The 16,754-nt window shown below is 42.5% G+C and overlaps 1 protein-coding gene across 1 annotated transcript; it reads left to right on the forward strand.

Moving 5' to 3' along the window:
• Positions 1 to 2,234: 2,234 nt before the first annotated feature.
• Positions 2,235 to 16,374, forward strand: GALR1 (galanin receptor 1). Its single transcript, XM_005153434.3, has 3 exons — positions 2,235 to 2,938; positions 9,525 to 9,590; positions 16,004 to 16,374. Exons 1-3 carry the CDS (start codon positions 2,237 to 2,239, stop codon positions 16,319 to 16,321), a joined length of 1,086 nt encoding a protein of 361 aa, XP_005153491.2. The 5' UTR covers positions 2,235 to 2,236; the 3' UTR covers positions 16,322 to 16,374.
• The last annotated feature ends 380 nt before the right edge of the window (positions 16,375 to 16,754 follow it).

Consider the following 16,754-nt stretch of genomic DNA (forward strand, 5'->3'; position numbering starts at 1 on the left):
GTGGCATGAGCTATGAGAAGTAGTGCAGCATTTCAGTTAGAGAGCTGTGATCAATGCAACATTAGCATTAACTGCAGCAAGGCTGGGGTTGAACTCCTGATACCCTAGGAAAGAGTGATGTCTGGCAACAAGACAGGATTCAAAAGCAAAACATCAGTGGCATTCAAAAATATTACTTGTATCTCACCATATGAAGGAATTTGCAGTGGCAAGCACAGGCATTGACTGTGGAAATCTGTGGAAATCTGAGGACATCTGTGGAGACTTCCACTCATTTTCACAATATTCTCAGAGTGCTTCCAAAAAGTCTGAAACATCTGGTACATTCCAGAAATGTTTAACAATGTCCATTCTCAAATCCCTTACATAAATAGAGACTAGTAGATTTGTATGGCAATCAAACTCCTCAACAAAATGATGAGGTATGCACGTAAGAAGAAAAAAAAGCCATAAGTATTTTAGGAATCTTTACTAGTGTACTTTTGCTTAATAACTGAGTTACAACAGACATAGCAAATAGACCAATTCAAATAAAAGTTTCTCTTATCTATAGAAACCAAACTGTGCTGTCCCATCATGTCTTCCTTTGGACATAATGGTCCAGGCCATATATAAGTCCAATTAAAATCCAGATCTATGGAAGTCCATTGCTTTGTGATCAGCTGATGTGCAGCTGCTCAGATGCCTCGATGTAAGTAGCAAAAAGAAAGGTACAAAAGCCCTGTCAAACTGTGGGCTGCAAAGCAAGCAAAGAAAAGGCTTCAGCAGCACACTGGAGCAGCTCTGTCTGTCCCACTGTTCCCACAGGAGCATTGAACTCTTGAGCAAGCAGGCCGTGATATGATGAAGCTGTACCTCTGCCAGCCCAGGCCTCCAGCTGTGTGTCCAGCAGGGCTCCATACTACAGAGGTGCTTTTCAGCATCAGCTGTCAAGATCCCCAGGTCCCCTCCAGATGCCTTCAAGATCTCAAGATCCTAGAGAAAAGATATAAAATGTAACATAACCAGCGGTAGCTGACCTACTGGCAACTGAAACAAATGGTTAAGAAATCTTTGGCAAACTTGTTTAATTCACAAGGTCCATGTGCCTGTGTGAAAATTTGCATGCTCTCACATCCGTATTCTAGAGGAACTTTTCTATTTCGTGCAGTCCTGCAAGCTTCGCTTTTCAGAAGTTGTCATTCCAGCACCGGTAAGAACTGCCTCCGTGGGGATGGAGGCGGGTGGTAGGGTTTGGGAACGCGGCTTTTATAACCGGAGCCTGACAAGCGGCCAGGCTTTATTTTCTGCTTTCTTTTTCCCTGGAGTTAGTAACAACGTCTGCCACCTTTTGTCTTGTGAGCTACTGCGCTCCGCGGAACGAGTAATAGAAACCTGTGAAGGGATGGCAACAGTCAGCGTAGGCGGTGCTTAGTCCGGACTCACTCTTACTGCCGGCTACCTGTTGAGGTGGGTTTAAGCAGGCGCTTAACTATTTCTGTCTCTCCAAGAGAGTTCATTTAAGCCGAGCTGGACCTGCCTAGCGCCACTCCGGCCGTGCTGGAAGCCGCAACTTCTGAGCCTCCCGAGGCAAAAAGCATACGGAAGTTTTACGAGGTGAGGACCGGGGCCAGGGCTCGTCGGCTCCGCTCCTCTCCGCTCCGTTCTGCTCTCTGCCCGGGCTCCGGCTGTCGCGCCTGCGGGCAGCCCGGCGGAGCAATTGCAAGATAAACCCAGGAGGAAGGGGGAAGGAGGGAGGAAAAAAAAGGCGAAGAAAGATCCCCCAGCTCTCCTTTCCCCAAGGAGACGCCCCCGGGGCTCTCAGTCTCCGGGCGTAAGAAGCGGCAGCAGGCGACAAGGCTCGGCCGCTCCGCGGGGCGGGAGCAGCGGGAATTGCGCTGCCGCGGGCGGAGCACCGCCCCTAGCGGACGAAGCTCTCGGGGGGGTCTGGGGGTTCCGCTGCCAGCCGGGCGGTGTACAGAGCCTGCTGCCTGCCAGGGGCAACGGGGCTGCGGCGCTGCCTCTGCGCCCGGCGGCGCAGCCTGCGCCCCTGTGAGCCGAGGGGCACCCTGCCCTGCGGCACCCGCCGCCTTCCCTTCCTCCCCATTCCCTGCCTTTCTCTCTCCCTCTTTTCCTCCCCGGCACCTCCCTGCCCTGGTGGGGGACTGCCGCCCCTGGCTGGCCGCGGGCGGGGTGCCGGGGAGCGGCGGCTCCTTTTTTCCCCCGCGGAAACTTTGGCCGGCGGGGAAGGGGGAGGATGGAGCTGGGGGAGGCCGTGGCGTCCCCCCTCAACTGGTCCCGAGATGGCGCAGAGCCGCCCCGCGGGGAGTTCAACCTCTCCGGGCTGCCAGTGACAGAGGGGAAGCCCCTTTTCGGCATCGGCATCGAGAACTTCATCACCTTGATCGTCTTTGTGTTGATCTTCTCCATGGGGGTGCTGGGCAACTCGCTGGTGATCACGGTGCTGGCAAGGAGCAAGCCAGGCAAGCGCCGCAGCACTACCAACATCTTCATCCTCAACCTGAGCATTGCTGACCTGGCCTATCTGCTCTTCTGCATCCCGTTCCAGTCCACAGTCTATGTGCTCCCTACCTGGGTGCTGGGTGCCTTTGTCTGCAAGTTCATCCACTACTTCTTCACTGTCTCCATGCTAGTGAGCATCTTCACGCTCTCAGCCATGTCAGTGGACCGCTACGTGGCCATTGTGCACTCCCGACGTTCCTCAGCCTTGCGTGTTTCCCGCAACGCACTGCTGGGTGTGGGGCTCATCTGGGCACTCTCCTTTGCCATGGCCTCACCTGTGGCTCACCACCAGCGCCTCTTCCACCGCGAGGCCTCCAACCAGACCTTTTGTTGGGAGCAGTGGCCCAACCCACGCTACAAGAAGGTGTATGTGGTTTGCATGTTTGTCTTCGGATATCTGCTCCCGCTGCTGCTCATCTCCTTCTGTTATGCCAAGGTGGGGCAAAACAGGTAGAGGTGAAGGGTATGTAAAAGGAAAACGGGGGGGGGGGGCCCACACACGATGGTGGCAGGTGTCCATGAGCTGTGGGGTCATCTCTGGTCACATGAAGGGGCATGACGTGTTGGGAGGTGGCAGGACAGAGGTGAGTGTGGTGCAAAGGGAGAGAGCAGGTTTTACAGCTGGGGGATGACTCGAGTAGGGGGACATGTGTATGGCACAGACATTTCAAGACAGGGATTGCACAGGTCTGGGGGGGGGGTGTTCTTTCACTTACTGGGGTCCCTCTGACGGACATCCTTGTTGCAGAGCACTGAGACCCTGCAGCGCTGTGCTGCTTTCTCTGTCAACACAGCTCTCCTGTGTTCTTGCAGTGCTGTATGAGTTTAACTCGAATAAAGTACAACAGAGCAACAAGTTGTTCAGGCTTCAGATGAAGCACTGCAGTTCCTTAAAATGCTGTGCACTTAAAAATGACACAAACTCAACAGCTGGGTCTGATCCAGTGAACGTGTTCAGAGCAAAAGATAAATCCCACTGCCTGGTCCCTGTGAGCCCCCTTGTCCCAGTTGATGTGCATGTGAGATTTACCTCTGACTTCAACAAGGGCAAGGTGGTGCTCTGGAGCAGTTCACGGGGACACAGGCATAAAAAAGCAGTAAATAAGGGTGCCTGAATAAGGGTATTTAAGGACTTTTCTGCTCAGACAAACTGTCATAGTTTTCTGTGAATATTAATTGCAGCCTTCAGCATACGGTCCACTGCTTTCTGCTGCACAGGAGCTGGAGCTCCAGCTGCTCTCTGCTGGGTTAGGCAAACATCCTCCTGTTGCTGTGCCAGCAGCCTTCAGGAGAAGGATTCCTCTTGAGGCAGTAAGTTACATTTGAGAGGACAGGTCTGCTCTTGCAATTAAAGACTGCTGAAGTGTTAAAAAGTCAGTTCTTTATTTGACAAGTTAAATAGATGTAATTTAAACAAATATAATTTGATGTTCAGTTTGATATGCATTTCATGTAAATATTTAATATTCATATTTATATTTATATCTACATCAGCTTAATTGTGATGTGCAAATGAAGGATAGAGTGGCATCCAACTCTGCTAAAACCAAGTTATGCAGAACTCAAAGAATAACATTTCTTAATTACTCTTTGTAATGAAAAAGTCTGACTTGGTAAATGGAGAAGAAATACATGCTTTCATACATAAACTTGAGTTCTGTTTTCCCCTGGTGAATACACTGATGCTTCATCTACAGTGCGGAATATGACTGAGCTGTGAGAGGGATGAAACTTGCTGTAGCCACAGATTATCAGTTTTAAGAAAAGATTACCTATTTCAGGGAAAATGCTATGGAATGTGACCAAATGGGGTTTTTCATCTATTAAGAATTATTATATTTTTTAAAGCCAAAGCATCTTCAGTTTCAACATAAAGTGCCAGCCTTCAAGTCTAATTATATTACAGGAGGTTGAAAATTAGCCTTTCAAAATTACAACAGTCCTGAATAGTACAGGGGGGTGGAAACTGAAATAGACTTAAACAAGATACAAGCATAGTAAACATAGCACTCCATCTTGTTACAAATCACCACTACAGAAGTAGATCACTTAATATTAGTATGAATACAAAACAAAACAAAAATCCCACAAATTCCCACATCAGCAAAGCAACTCTGGAATATGTGCCCAAAACAAGTTCATAAAGTCAACACTGCTAAAAGTTACAATTAAAATCTTGTGTTTAAGTTACTGGCAGGCTAGGATCTTGCCCTTGCTTGGTGATGTGTTTTGAGCCTGTGTCTGGCTGGAAGATCCAACCCAAAGGGGATGAGTAGAAGATATGTGGTATTCCCATCAGCGTCAATAAAGCTGAAAAATGCCATGACTTGTACATGGCCATTGGAGGAATTGTACCCTGTGGCATAAATGCTCATTCCTGTCCTCACTAGGAGCCACTGGCAAATCTCCAGCTAGAGTGTTTGGGCACATGGGGCAAGGTCAGGGGAAATTAAGGATGGCTAATGGAAAATAGGAGCTGAAGTTTTCCATTTGTCAAAGCCATTACTAATCTCACAGGTCTGAAGCAAAGTGGTCACTGCAGCCTCTTGCTGAAGTACTGTGAAGTAGAAGTATTTGGGCTTCTGAATGCATGCAACGTTACTGCTGTGTAATAGCCTTAGACGTATTATAGAAATAAATGCATTAGTTTCTTATGGACTTCACTGGTTTTCATGAACTGTGGATTAGCTAAATAATGTAATATTCTGATACACTAGATTAAGACAAAGGAAGCTCATTTCTCTATCTGAATATATTGCCTTTTTCAGACTCCTTTAAGGCAGTTCTGTTTCTTTTATAAGGAAATTGCAATTGAACTTTCAGTTTTGAAAGTCTCATTTTTTAGGCACTCTAATATGGAGCTGAGTTCTTTCTCTCAATCTCAATTAAATTATGTTAAGAGAGATTTGTGTTTTCCCCAGTGGATAGCAATACTGTTGGAGCCTACGGAAGTGTTGACATAGTGCTAGATATTTGGAAACAGCATCCCCCCATAAAATCAGAAATGGAAATCTCACATGACATGCTCTTAAGGCAGAGATTTATGAGATCGTGCTCTGTGTCCTATACATACAGCTATCCATTTCCTGCCTTCCACAAATAACTTTTGCTGAGTTTCAACCAAATTTGGCAGAGGAGTGAAAATACTAGAAAGAATGATATTTCCCTAGTTTTATGAAAATGGGAGTCAATGAAGAAGGTGGAGAGTCTGCATCATCCTCTTTCCTTTAAGGAGAGTCAGTTTACACTCAGCTGTTAAACAGGAGACAAGCCGTAGGGGGAAGAGGTCTGATGTAGTGTCTGCTCATGGAAGACACACACCTTCTTGGGAACACATAGTCAAGAGACCACAAATTCATAGCAGACCAGCTTTTGCTGGCTCACAGAGCTACTCTTGAAAGGAACTTACTACTCTACCAGAGTAGCAGTGATTATATAATTATCAGCTGAGTTACAGTGCCGTATTTTCTTAATACTTTTTTGCATGTGCTTTATAACACTGCTACATTTGCTCACTGGCGTGGTCTCAAAGGGCAAAGTGATAAATACTTCTGAGTGAGCTTCTAACAATTGGAATCTGCCAGGGTAGTACAATGTGACAACTGATTTTGGGTACTTCTGCTTTTGAATACCCGGTAATGAGGATTTATAGGCTTGGTTAAAAGTAAGTTGTAAAAAGTAGGAGCCTCAACATAAAATACAAGCTTACATGGTTTTTGGCTTAAGATATTATATTTTAAATTTTGCTGGGCAATGAGGGAAAACTTTACTAAACCACACTGAAAAGAAAAAATTAATGGTATGACCCATTAGCAATACTATTAAAAAAAAAAGAGGGTTGAAGGATCTGTTGTGACAATAGAAGTAGCAGCATTGCTTTCAAGAATGGAATGCAGGCAATGGCACTTGAATTTAAATCAGGTTCATACCATAAAGTATAGTTCAGAATGTAATGCTGACATTATGGCTCTGTTAAAAAAGCAGTTAATTCTTATTAGATAATGACTATGGGCAGGCTTTCCTGCTGCATGATTTTCAATGGCTGATAATGAAGGTGCAGTCATTGAAATTATGTCCAGACAGACAGGAAGTACGCTTTGCAACAGTGTAGACTTCAGACTTCTACAGTATTTGGCAGATTTACACAAATAGGCACTGATACCAATCTATTTTTTTCTCTCTCCTATATTGGAAAAATCCTTTTCTCAACTTGATTTGTTCATAGTTGTGTATTACAGTCTGGACCAGACTGAAATGTCATATACTTCTGTGATCCTGAAAATCTTACACCCTCTTTCACATCAGGATAACTTTCTTCCCACAGCACCCCACTCTCATCTCCAGAAAACAGGAAAGCTATTCCTTCCCCAAGAGCCAGATAAGATCTGCGATCGACAGGTACATGAAAGCTGGAGTTAGAAAAGTTTCATGTAAAGGGTGAATTTTTCCACAGAGCAGAGTTTTTGGAAAATATAGCAGGTTGTTGAGAGCAGGTTGTGACCTGTTGTTTCACAAGGTGTGTATTTCATTACATGAATTAAAAATGCACATGCAAATGTAGTAGTGGGTATCTTGAAATACTTTCTTTAGAGAAACAACCTGAGGCAAATTAAGAGGCACTTGTAGAATACTTGTTCATTTAGGTGAAGTGACAGTGGCTGTTAGAAATACAATTGATTATTCATTGGCCCAGAGAAGAGGTAATTTGAAAAGGACAGTGAGGTGTCTTTGATTTCCCTTGTAGTGTTTGTGCATAAACATGGCTCTTAATATCCCTCCACAGGGTTCTGTGTAGGTCTCTGAGTGCTGTTTGACTGTTGTTGATAGGTAATTAAATTCTGCCTATTTCTCTTGCTGCTGGTTTGCATACCATCTGCTACACTATCACGTAGCGCCAGCATGTTTTTGCTGGAGAGAAATATGTATATAATCTGAAAGAGGGGAAGTTGAGAAGGATTCATTGGAAGGTTATCCTCTACATCTTCAATGGACACCCCCCTCCCACCGCTCAGATACCCAATTTAACACTTTCGTCTACTGCATCTTTCTTTGGATGGCAGAGAGATACAATGCAAAGATGTGTGCTAAAAATTTTGGAACAAAAGATAAAAATATTTGTGATTTTGAGAGAAGATTTTGCAGTTCTAATTTCTGGGAAGTGTTTATCTGACTTTAGTCTTGGGCTGTGAGAGAAAATCACAGTATGGTACAGTCTGTGTATGGCAGGAGATTGGATTCATAGAGGCCCAGTAGAAGCAGCACATCATTGTAAGTTACGTCAAGTAGCAGTGATGGGAAGTGAACTTCACTTTTTCTCCCATGCACTTTTTTTGTTTTACATATTTCACCCATGAACTAAGCAGTACACGGTGACAGCAAGTGAATAAAGAGTGTGTGAGCTAGTGGGTCATCTCCCTGGTCTTCTGCTGGACCTCAGGGGCTCTTGTGTCCTTTCTTTCTCATTTGCTCCTGGAGAAGAAAGAAAGGCTGAAGCCAAAACAGGCTTTTCTCAGAGAAAATCCATTTATTTTTCTCCTGCCTTTCCTGAACTCAGGTCAGTCTTGATAGCAGCCTTGCCAGTGTTTCAGAATAGGGAGTACATGCAGGGCTAAGTCATGCACACACAAACATGTTAGTGCACAGGTAAGCACAAATGAACTTCACTTCCAATGTTAAGTGGTTACAAGTAATTTTTATTATTGTTCCTGGTTTCTGTTGTTTTATTGTTCACTGGTAACTAAGAGTAGATACTTGAAAAGTGGAATCCACTGATTATGGTTATTCACAAATAACTATCATTTATTTTAATTCATTATGTAAGTTTCTAAGATTCAAATCCAGAGTGAGATTAAGTCTGTAGTTCATTTTGTCTGGTGTCTATCCTGGTGGTGGTTAGCTATGCATTCTAAAGAAAACAGGGAAAATATCCCCAGATAATGTAAGAGAATTTGAATTTATATGCTTTTCCCCATCTCAAGAAGTCTCTTTAGAAGACCTAAAGTTTAATGTTATATTCCTTAAAAAAACCCTTCTAATGTTGGATGATCTTACCTATTAGATTGTTCTCAGTTCATCTTAGAGCTATGTAAGGTGCAACCTAACATCATCATCATCTAACTGAACTCTACACCTCAGCACTCTTTCTATTGCTCTGATTTTAATTAAAATCTCTAATTTAATTCAGCATTTCTCTTTTTTTTTCATTTAATTCTGTATGGTTTACAACTTGTTAAACACATTCAGCTGAAGAGATACTCCCTGCCCCCAATGCCTACAAATCATGCCATATGAATAGATAGATTTGGTTAAAAACGATTGCAGTTAAATTAGGGTGTGCACCTCTATGTGACCACTATCCAAAATCTTACGTATAAATCATTATGTTAAAATTTGGACCCTGCTCTTGGATGATGAGCCTTTTGGAGACATATTTTAAAAGAACTACTTGTGAAAGGTGCATGACAAGTGTCATCAAATTCTTGATAAAGGTTATGCCCCATTTGAGATACATTTTAGTGTAAATTATTTTTGAAAGCCTAAGCTTCTTGCAAAGATCAAATAGCACCAACGCCCTGATTATATTAACCAAACATCCATCTGAAGAAAGCAAATTATGCAGGTGACTCAGAAAAGCTCTGACTAAAAACATACACTTTTTATGTTACATGCAGTAAAGGTCATTCTAGATTAACAGACATTGACATTTTCATGGAAGAATGATTGTTAATTCTAGGTGTATAATAGGTTTCCGTTTGTTGCCTTGTTCATTTGTAATATATATTTGTTATGTAGTATATCTGAATTTTTATAGAAAAATTCAGTTGTTGCCTGCTTCATACTTCTTGATTCCTGCAGATGGAGATACTTAATTCCCTTGGATTTTGTATTGTGCACTTTTGAAATGTGTAAATTGAATCAGAGACGTTTGTAAGCGACTCATCAGTACTGGAGAGCCTAACCTAAAATACATGGGTTTGAATTTAGAAAGCACTTTAATACAAGGTACAAATTAATCTTTTCAGGTTCTTAATCATCTGCATAAGAAGTTGAGAAATATGTCAAAGAAGTCAGAAGCATCCAAGAAAAAGGTAGATTGCTTTCATTACCATTATGTATTTGTTTATAGTTTGGTTTATGGCTAAGCTAATTTGGTATCATATTGCTTGTTGCACAGATGTAATGGAGAGAAGGAATTGAAGTATTTAATGATGTATTCAGTGTCTCCCTGAACTTAGCAGGATTGGAATATTTTCTGATCTGAGTTTTCCATCTCAGTGCATTAAGCCATTACTTAAGATCCTCATATTCTGAACTTCAGAACGTCTGAAATTTACACATGGACAACCTGTCTCTAATACTAAATTGGGGTATTTTTTGCCTCACAAGCATTTCCCCCTAACTTGTAAATATTTTCTTTTCTTTAAAATTTATTTTTTAAACTAGTTGAAACATTTATGACCCATAGAATCATAGAATACTTTGGGTTGGAAAGGACCTTAAGATCATCAAGCTCCAACCCCCCTGCCATGGGCAGGGACACCTCACACTAAACGATATCACCCAAGGCTCTGTCCAACCCGGCCTTGAACACTGCCAGGGATGGAGCATTCACAACTCCCCTGGGCAACCCATTCCAGTGCCTCACCACCCTAACAGGAAAGAACTTCCTTAGGTCCAATCTAAACCTCCCCTGTTAAATTTTTAACCCGTTACCCCTTGTTCTATCATTACAGTCCCCAATGAAGAGTCCATCCCCAGCATCTGTATAGCCCCTCTTCAGATACTGGAAGGCTGCTATGAGGTCTCCACGCAGCCTTCTCTTCTCCAGGTTGAACAGCCCCAACTTTCTCAGCCTGTCTCCATATGGGAGGTGCTCCAGTCCCCTGATCATCCTCGTGGCCCTCTTCTGGACTTGTTCTAACAGTTCCATGTCCTTTTTATGTTGAGGACATCAGAACTGCACACAGTACTCCAGGTGAGGTCTCACGAGAGCAGAGCAGAGGGGTAGGATCACCTCCTTGGACCTGCTGGTCACGCTCCTTTTGATGCAGCCCAGAATACGGTTGGCTTTCTGGGCTGTGAGCACACATTGAAGCCAGCTCATGTTCATTTTCTCATCAACCAACACCCCCAAGTCCTTCTCCACGGGGCTGCTCTGAATCTCTTCTCTACCCAACCTGTAGCTGTGCCTGGGATTGCTCTGATCCAGGTGTAGGACCTTGCACTTGTCATGGTTAAACTTCATGAGGTTGGCATCAGCCCACCTCACAAGCATGTCAAGGTCCCTCTGGATGGCATTCCTTCCCTCCAGCGTATCAACCGAACCACACAGCTTGGTGTCATCGGCAAACTTGCTGAGGGCACACTCAATCCCACTGTCCATGTCACTGACAAATATGTTGAACAAGACCGGTCCCAACACCGATCCCTGAGGGACACCACTCGTTATTGGTCTCCAGCTTGACATTGAGCCATTGATCACAACTCTTTGCATGCGGCAATACAGACGGTTCTTTATCCACTGAGTGATCCACCTATCAAATTGATGTCTCTCCAATTTAGAGACAAGGATGTCATGTGGGACGGTGTCGAATGCTTTGCACAAGTCCAGGTAGATGACACCAACTGCTCCACCCCTGTCCATCATTTCCATGGCCCTGTAATAGAAGGTGACCAAATTGGTCAGGCAGGATTTCCCGTTAGTGAAGCCATGCTGGCTGTCACCAAGCACCTTGTTGTTTTTCATGTGCCCTAGCATGCCTTCCAAGAGAATCTGCTCCAAGATTTTGCAGGCGCAGAGGTGAGACTGACTGGTCTGTAATTCCCCGGGTCATCCATTTTCCCCTTCTTGAAAATGGAGGTTATATTTCCCTTTTTCCAGTCGTCGGGAACTTCCCCTGACTGCCATGATTTTTCAAATATGATGGCCAGTGGCTTTGCAACTTCATTCGCCAGCTCCTTCAGAACCTGCAGATGGATTTCATCAGGTCCCATGGACTTGTTTACGTTCAGGTTCTTAAGATGGTCTCGAACCAGATCCTGTCCTGTAGTGGGCCCAAGATCTAGATTTTCACAGTCCCTGTGTGCGCCTTCCAAGACTTGGGTGGTGCGGTCAGAGCCTTTGCCAGTGAAGACCGAGGCAAAGAAGCCATTCAGAACCTCAGCCTTCTCCAAATCCTGTGTAGCCAGTTCTCCCGAAAGCTTCCGGAAGGGGTCTACATTGTCCCTAGTCTGTTTTTTTTATCTGCTACATACTATAAAATCCCTTTCTATTATCTTTAACATCCCTAGCCAAGTTTAATTCTAATTGGGCCATAGCTTTCCTAACCTGGTCCCTAGATTCCCAGACAACATCCCTGTATTCATCCCAGGCTGCCTGTCCTTGCTTCCACCTTTTATAAGCCTCATTTTTCCTTTGAATTTTCCTCAGCATCTCCTTATCCATCCAAGGAGGTCTCCTGGCCCTCCTGCTGCACTTCCTTCTAGTTGGGATGCAGCACTCCTGATCTTGTAGTAGGTGATCCTTGAATACCATCTAAGAGTCTTTGGCCCCCCCTGCCCTCTAGGGATATATCCCATGGAACCTTAGTCTGCTCTCTTGAAGTACAGGGCAGTGAGCTTGCTGCACGCTCTTCTTACTGTCCTGAGGATCTTAAACTCAACCATCTCATGATCGCTGCAACCAAGGGTGCCCTGGAGCATCACATTTCCATTCAGCCCTTCCCTGTTGGTGAGCACGAGGTCAAGCATGGCACTTCTCCTTGTCAGCTCCTCTATTACTTGCAGAAAGAAGTTGTCTTCCCCACAGTTGAGGAACCTTCTGGATTGCTTGTGCCGGGGCATACCGTCCCTCCAATAGATCTGAAGAATTACTGAATTCTTATGAGGACTTACTAAATTCTAATGGAGAATGACTAAACTATATGATGAGACTTTTAAATGAGGTTTATTGTTCTTTGTGATAGATGTCTGAGAGTTTCAATGATTTTTCAATTCTGTTGATTTTCCACAAAACGTTTTTCTCCTGTGTTCAAGACATCAGTTATGTATTGTTACAAGTAGAATTGGGAAAGGTCTTTAAAGCAGGATATAAGCTTTGTGATTTAGAACAATATTTGATGTTTTTATATATTGAATTTGTCAGTTAATATAACACAGTTCAGATTTTTGAGCGGATTTGACCAAAGTAATGATTTTACTAACTTGTCAGTTTATGAATGAGGAGCCAGAAAAAAACCCTTAGGCTATAGCTTTTCATTTGATCTGATCACTATTACCATATGGGCATGCAGACTGTCTCTAATGTAAATGAGATATACATGGGCTCAACAGGGAATAAGTAATCTGTTATTTATGCATTCCCTATTTTATTGAAAAATATCCTAGTCAATAAACTTTAATACCTAAATACTTAATACCTAAAACTGTGGTCCTGATTCTGTAAAATACTTGACGTACATAGTTTTACACTTCATATCATCAAGGCCAAAAGGTCACTTTTAAAGGCGTTCTGCACATTGCCATCTCTACTGTCATCTAAATTATTCTCAAACTGGAAATAATCTCTACATTTACTCTAAGCACTAGTTCTTAAAAATTGCAAGTAAAAATCAGATCTGGCTAGGAACTTGTTTCACAGCTTCAGGGAAAAGCATTATGTATATGCCCAAGACTGCTTGGATGTATTAATATTCAGAAACCAAAGGCAAAAAAACCCAACAAAGAGCAGCCCAAACTTTTTTTGCCATAGCAAACACATTTTTCATAGAATCAGAGTCACAGAATGGTTTGGGTTGGAAAAGACCTTAAGATCATCTAGTTCCAACCCCCCTGCCATGGACAGGGACACCTCACGCTAAACCATGTCACCCAAGGCTTCATTCAACCTGTCACTGAACACTGCCAGGGATGGAGCATTCACAACTTCCCTGGGCAACCCATTCCAGTGCCTCACCACCCCAACAGTAAAGAATTTCTTCCTTATATCCAGTCTAAACTTCCCCTGTTTGAGTTTTAACCCACTACCCCTTCTCTTGTCACTACAGTCCCTAATGAAGAGTCTCATCCCAGCACCTTTATAGCCCCCTTCAGATACTGGAAGGCTGCTATGAAATCTCCATGCAGCCTTCTCTTCTCCAGGTTGAACAGCCCCAACTTTCTCAGCCTGTCTTCATACAGGAGGTGCTCCAGTCCCCTGATCATCCTCGTGGTCCTCCTCTGGACTTGTTCCAACAGTTCCATGTCCTTTTTATAATGAGGACACCAGAACTGTACACAATACTCCAAGTGAGGTCTCATGAGAGCAGAGTAGAGGGACAGGATCAGCTCCTTTGACCGACAGCCTAACTCGTGCTTTTTTAAGGCAAATCTTTTCATTAATGTGCTCTCTCTGGTTACTGTATCTTTCTTCTTTTTCTTCTACAGTTTTGTTAGAAATGCATTTCAGGCTTAATTATACATTTATAGTTTTATTCAAAACATGAAAATTTCAGTAGTAGAATCTTAAAATTACCGTGCTATATGTGTGAAAAAAATTAGTGAAGAATATGAATGTGCCTAAATGCTATTTGTCATGCTTTTTGGTCACAGAGCATCAATATTTAACATCATGTATTTCAGCAGGGTTTTCACGTGCTAATGAGAAACCCTAAGGAAGCTCCCATTAGGTAAACAAGAGCTGCCCTTTACTGTTACTGTGGTTGCAAGCCATAGTGATGATTTTGGAAAGGTAAACTCTGAAGTTAGGATTAGGAGAACTAATGGGATATAACAGATGTTTTGAGGTTCCCTAATACAAAATTGCTTATTCTGCAGATATAAAAAACCTTAAATGTTTACAAGAGGCACACGGTCAACCTCTGTTTTGAGGTGCATCTGTATAGTCTTATGAAAGTCAGTGATTTTCCTGGTATGTTTTGAGTTTTGAACACACTGAAGTAATATGCCTCTTTTGAAGTAATTGTGGAAATGGTATCCAGACAATATGTTTTCAGTTGGAATATTAACACATTTAAAGGATCAGAGAAGGAATTGCTCTTCCTTGTTAGCACGTATTCTCCTGATCAGACCTGAAAGAGATAATATGTGTGTGGCTGTTTGATAGCATCAACTGACTTAAACTCCACAGGGCTAAGTAGGCAAATGGCTTGTGGAAACAGATGAATCCTTGAGATTAAACAAATTTTATTTTAATACAGAAACAATGTCCTTTGTTTCTGTTGTGTTATTTTACTAGCCAACAACATAAGTTACTTTGACCTGTTGCCAGTGAAACCAACCTTTATATATTTTTGTAAGTTTCTGTAAATTCAGCCATGTTCTGATTAGATAGGTCAGTCTGAATTATTATATATAAACAATTCAGAAAGTAAAGACCAAGTTCAACAAGCTAACAAAAATACTATATAGTCTCTGTGCTGCAGTACTTACCACTCTGGCCACTGGTTTACTTTTGCCTTTGGAGAAGAGCCTAGGTTATCTGAAAATTATTTTGTAACTTGTTAATATAGTAATGATAATGGTCCATAACGTAATGTGCTTTTGGAATTAATAGTAGGCTTTTACTGGGAGAGTGGTTTAGTTGAAAGAGATACTTGTTAGAGGAGTAGATATTAATTAGCTGAGCAACTGCAATGCAGGAATTGCTGTTTCTGAAATAAGTGAAAGCTAAAGAAAGCAATTGACAGTCAAACTCCACTGTGCCCTGGCAGAATACCTTCAGCACCTGAAAGATCTGTACTGACTGATGGTCTGGATGGATCTAATGAGCTTGATGGGACTCTCTCTCATGAACAGTGAGAGTGGAGTCAGGAGGCAGCACTGAGGATATTTTGTATTCCCTTTTTCAGATTTTGGTGCTTGGTGGTGAGCTTTGATTTCGAGACTGGTTTTGATAAATAGTGATCACCAATGTGTGATATTTCAAGCTCCTTACTTTTCTTTTTTTTTCCCTAGTTGCATCTCAAAATGTTGTTGCATGATTCCCTCTGTGAAAATTTTATGTTTAAAGGAGAGACTTTCAAAAAGCACCTTCTCTTTTTGCAGACACTGAGCAAGGTGTTTGTCTGACTGCTCCAAGATCTTCCACTATCTGCCCTCAAATATAATAGATCTCTCTTGAAATTATGGCCAGAAATCCTTGTAAACCATACTCAAATATAGATCATTAGATCGGAATGAGAATTCCCAAGGACCCATATTATCATAATTTTACATCAAGCTTATGCTTTTGTCTAGGGAATAAGGAACATAATTCTTTTACTTTCAAGCAAAGCTATATATGCCTTTTACTATGGCATTTTCAGGGCTAAAGTTCTTCTTGCAGTAGTCACTATCCAGACTAAAGCCCATATAGGCAATGGAGTAAAATCAGTAATAAATAGTCCACAGTGTGTTCTTTCTCAGCATCTCCCCATGCCCCTCAGTAATGGTTTTGAAGCAGGTTTAAAGCAGATTCTTCAAGTGCTCATCAGACATCTGTGTTTTCCTTTCCCTGTCTTAGACAGCACAGACTGTGTTGGTGGTGGTAGTGGTTTTTGGCATCTCCTGGCTGCCGCATCACGTGATTCATCTCTGGGCTGAATTTGGAGTTTTCCCACTGACTCAAGCCTCCTTTCTCTTCAGAGTAACAGCACACTGCCTGGCTTACAGCAATTCTTCTGTGAACCCGATTATATACGCATTTCTCTCTGAAAATTTCAGGAAGGCCTACAAACAAGTCTTCAAATGCCAGATAGGTAACGAGTCACCTCTGAATGATGCCAAGGAAAATAGAAGTCGAATAGATACCCCACCATCTACCAACTGTACACACGTGTGAACTTTGAAAAGTCATAAAATGTTGGCTCCTTGTTTATGTGAACCAAACACCTAGAAAACAAAGCACAATGAGCTTTATCCTGGATTTATCTTGATGAAGCTAATTGGAATTTAATAGTCTGAAGTTACATTTGTAGCAAAAGTTTGTGAAACTGGTATGAAAGAAAGATCCTTTGCATCTTAGCTTTGTCAAATGAAGCTCTTGGACCTTTAAAAGATACTTGTGAAAAAATATTGGAGATATATCTGTATCTAAGCACATGGTGTGTAAACATTCTAATATACAAGAAGGAAATGTTGACATGGATTAGTAACTTTCTGACATCTTACTCCATCAAAGTGAAGAGATGGCTAAATTTTCTGTCTTACAGATACTAAATACTTTGGTACTATGATTTCGGAGAGGAAAACTCTTGTTCTCTCTTCAGATTGTT

The sequence above is a fragment of the Melopsittacus undulatus genome, chromosome 1 (assembly GCF_012275295.1).
Source record: "Melopsittacus undulatus isolate bMelUnd1 chromosome 1, bMelUnd1.mat.Z, whole genome shotgun sequence".
Classification (NCBI taxonomy): Eukaryota; Metazoa; Chordata; class Aves; order Psittaciformes; family Psittaculidae; genus Melopsittacus; species Melopsittacus undulatus.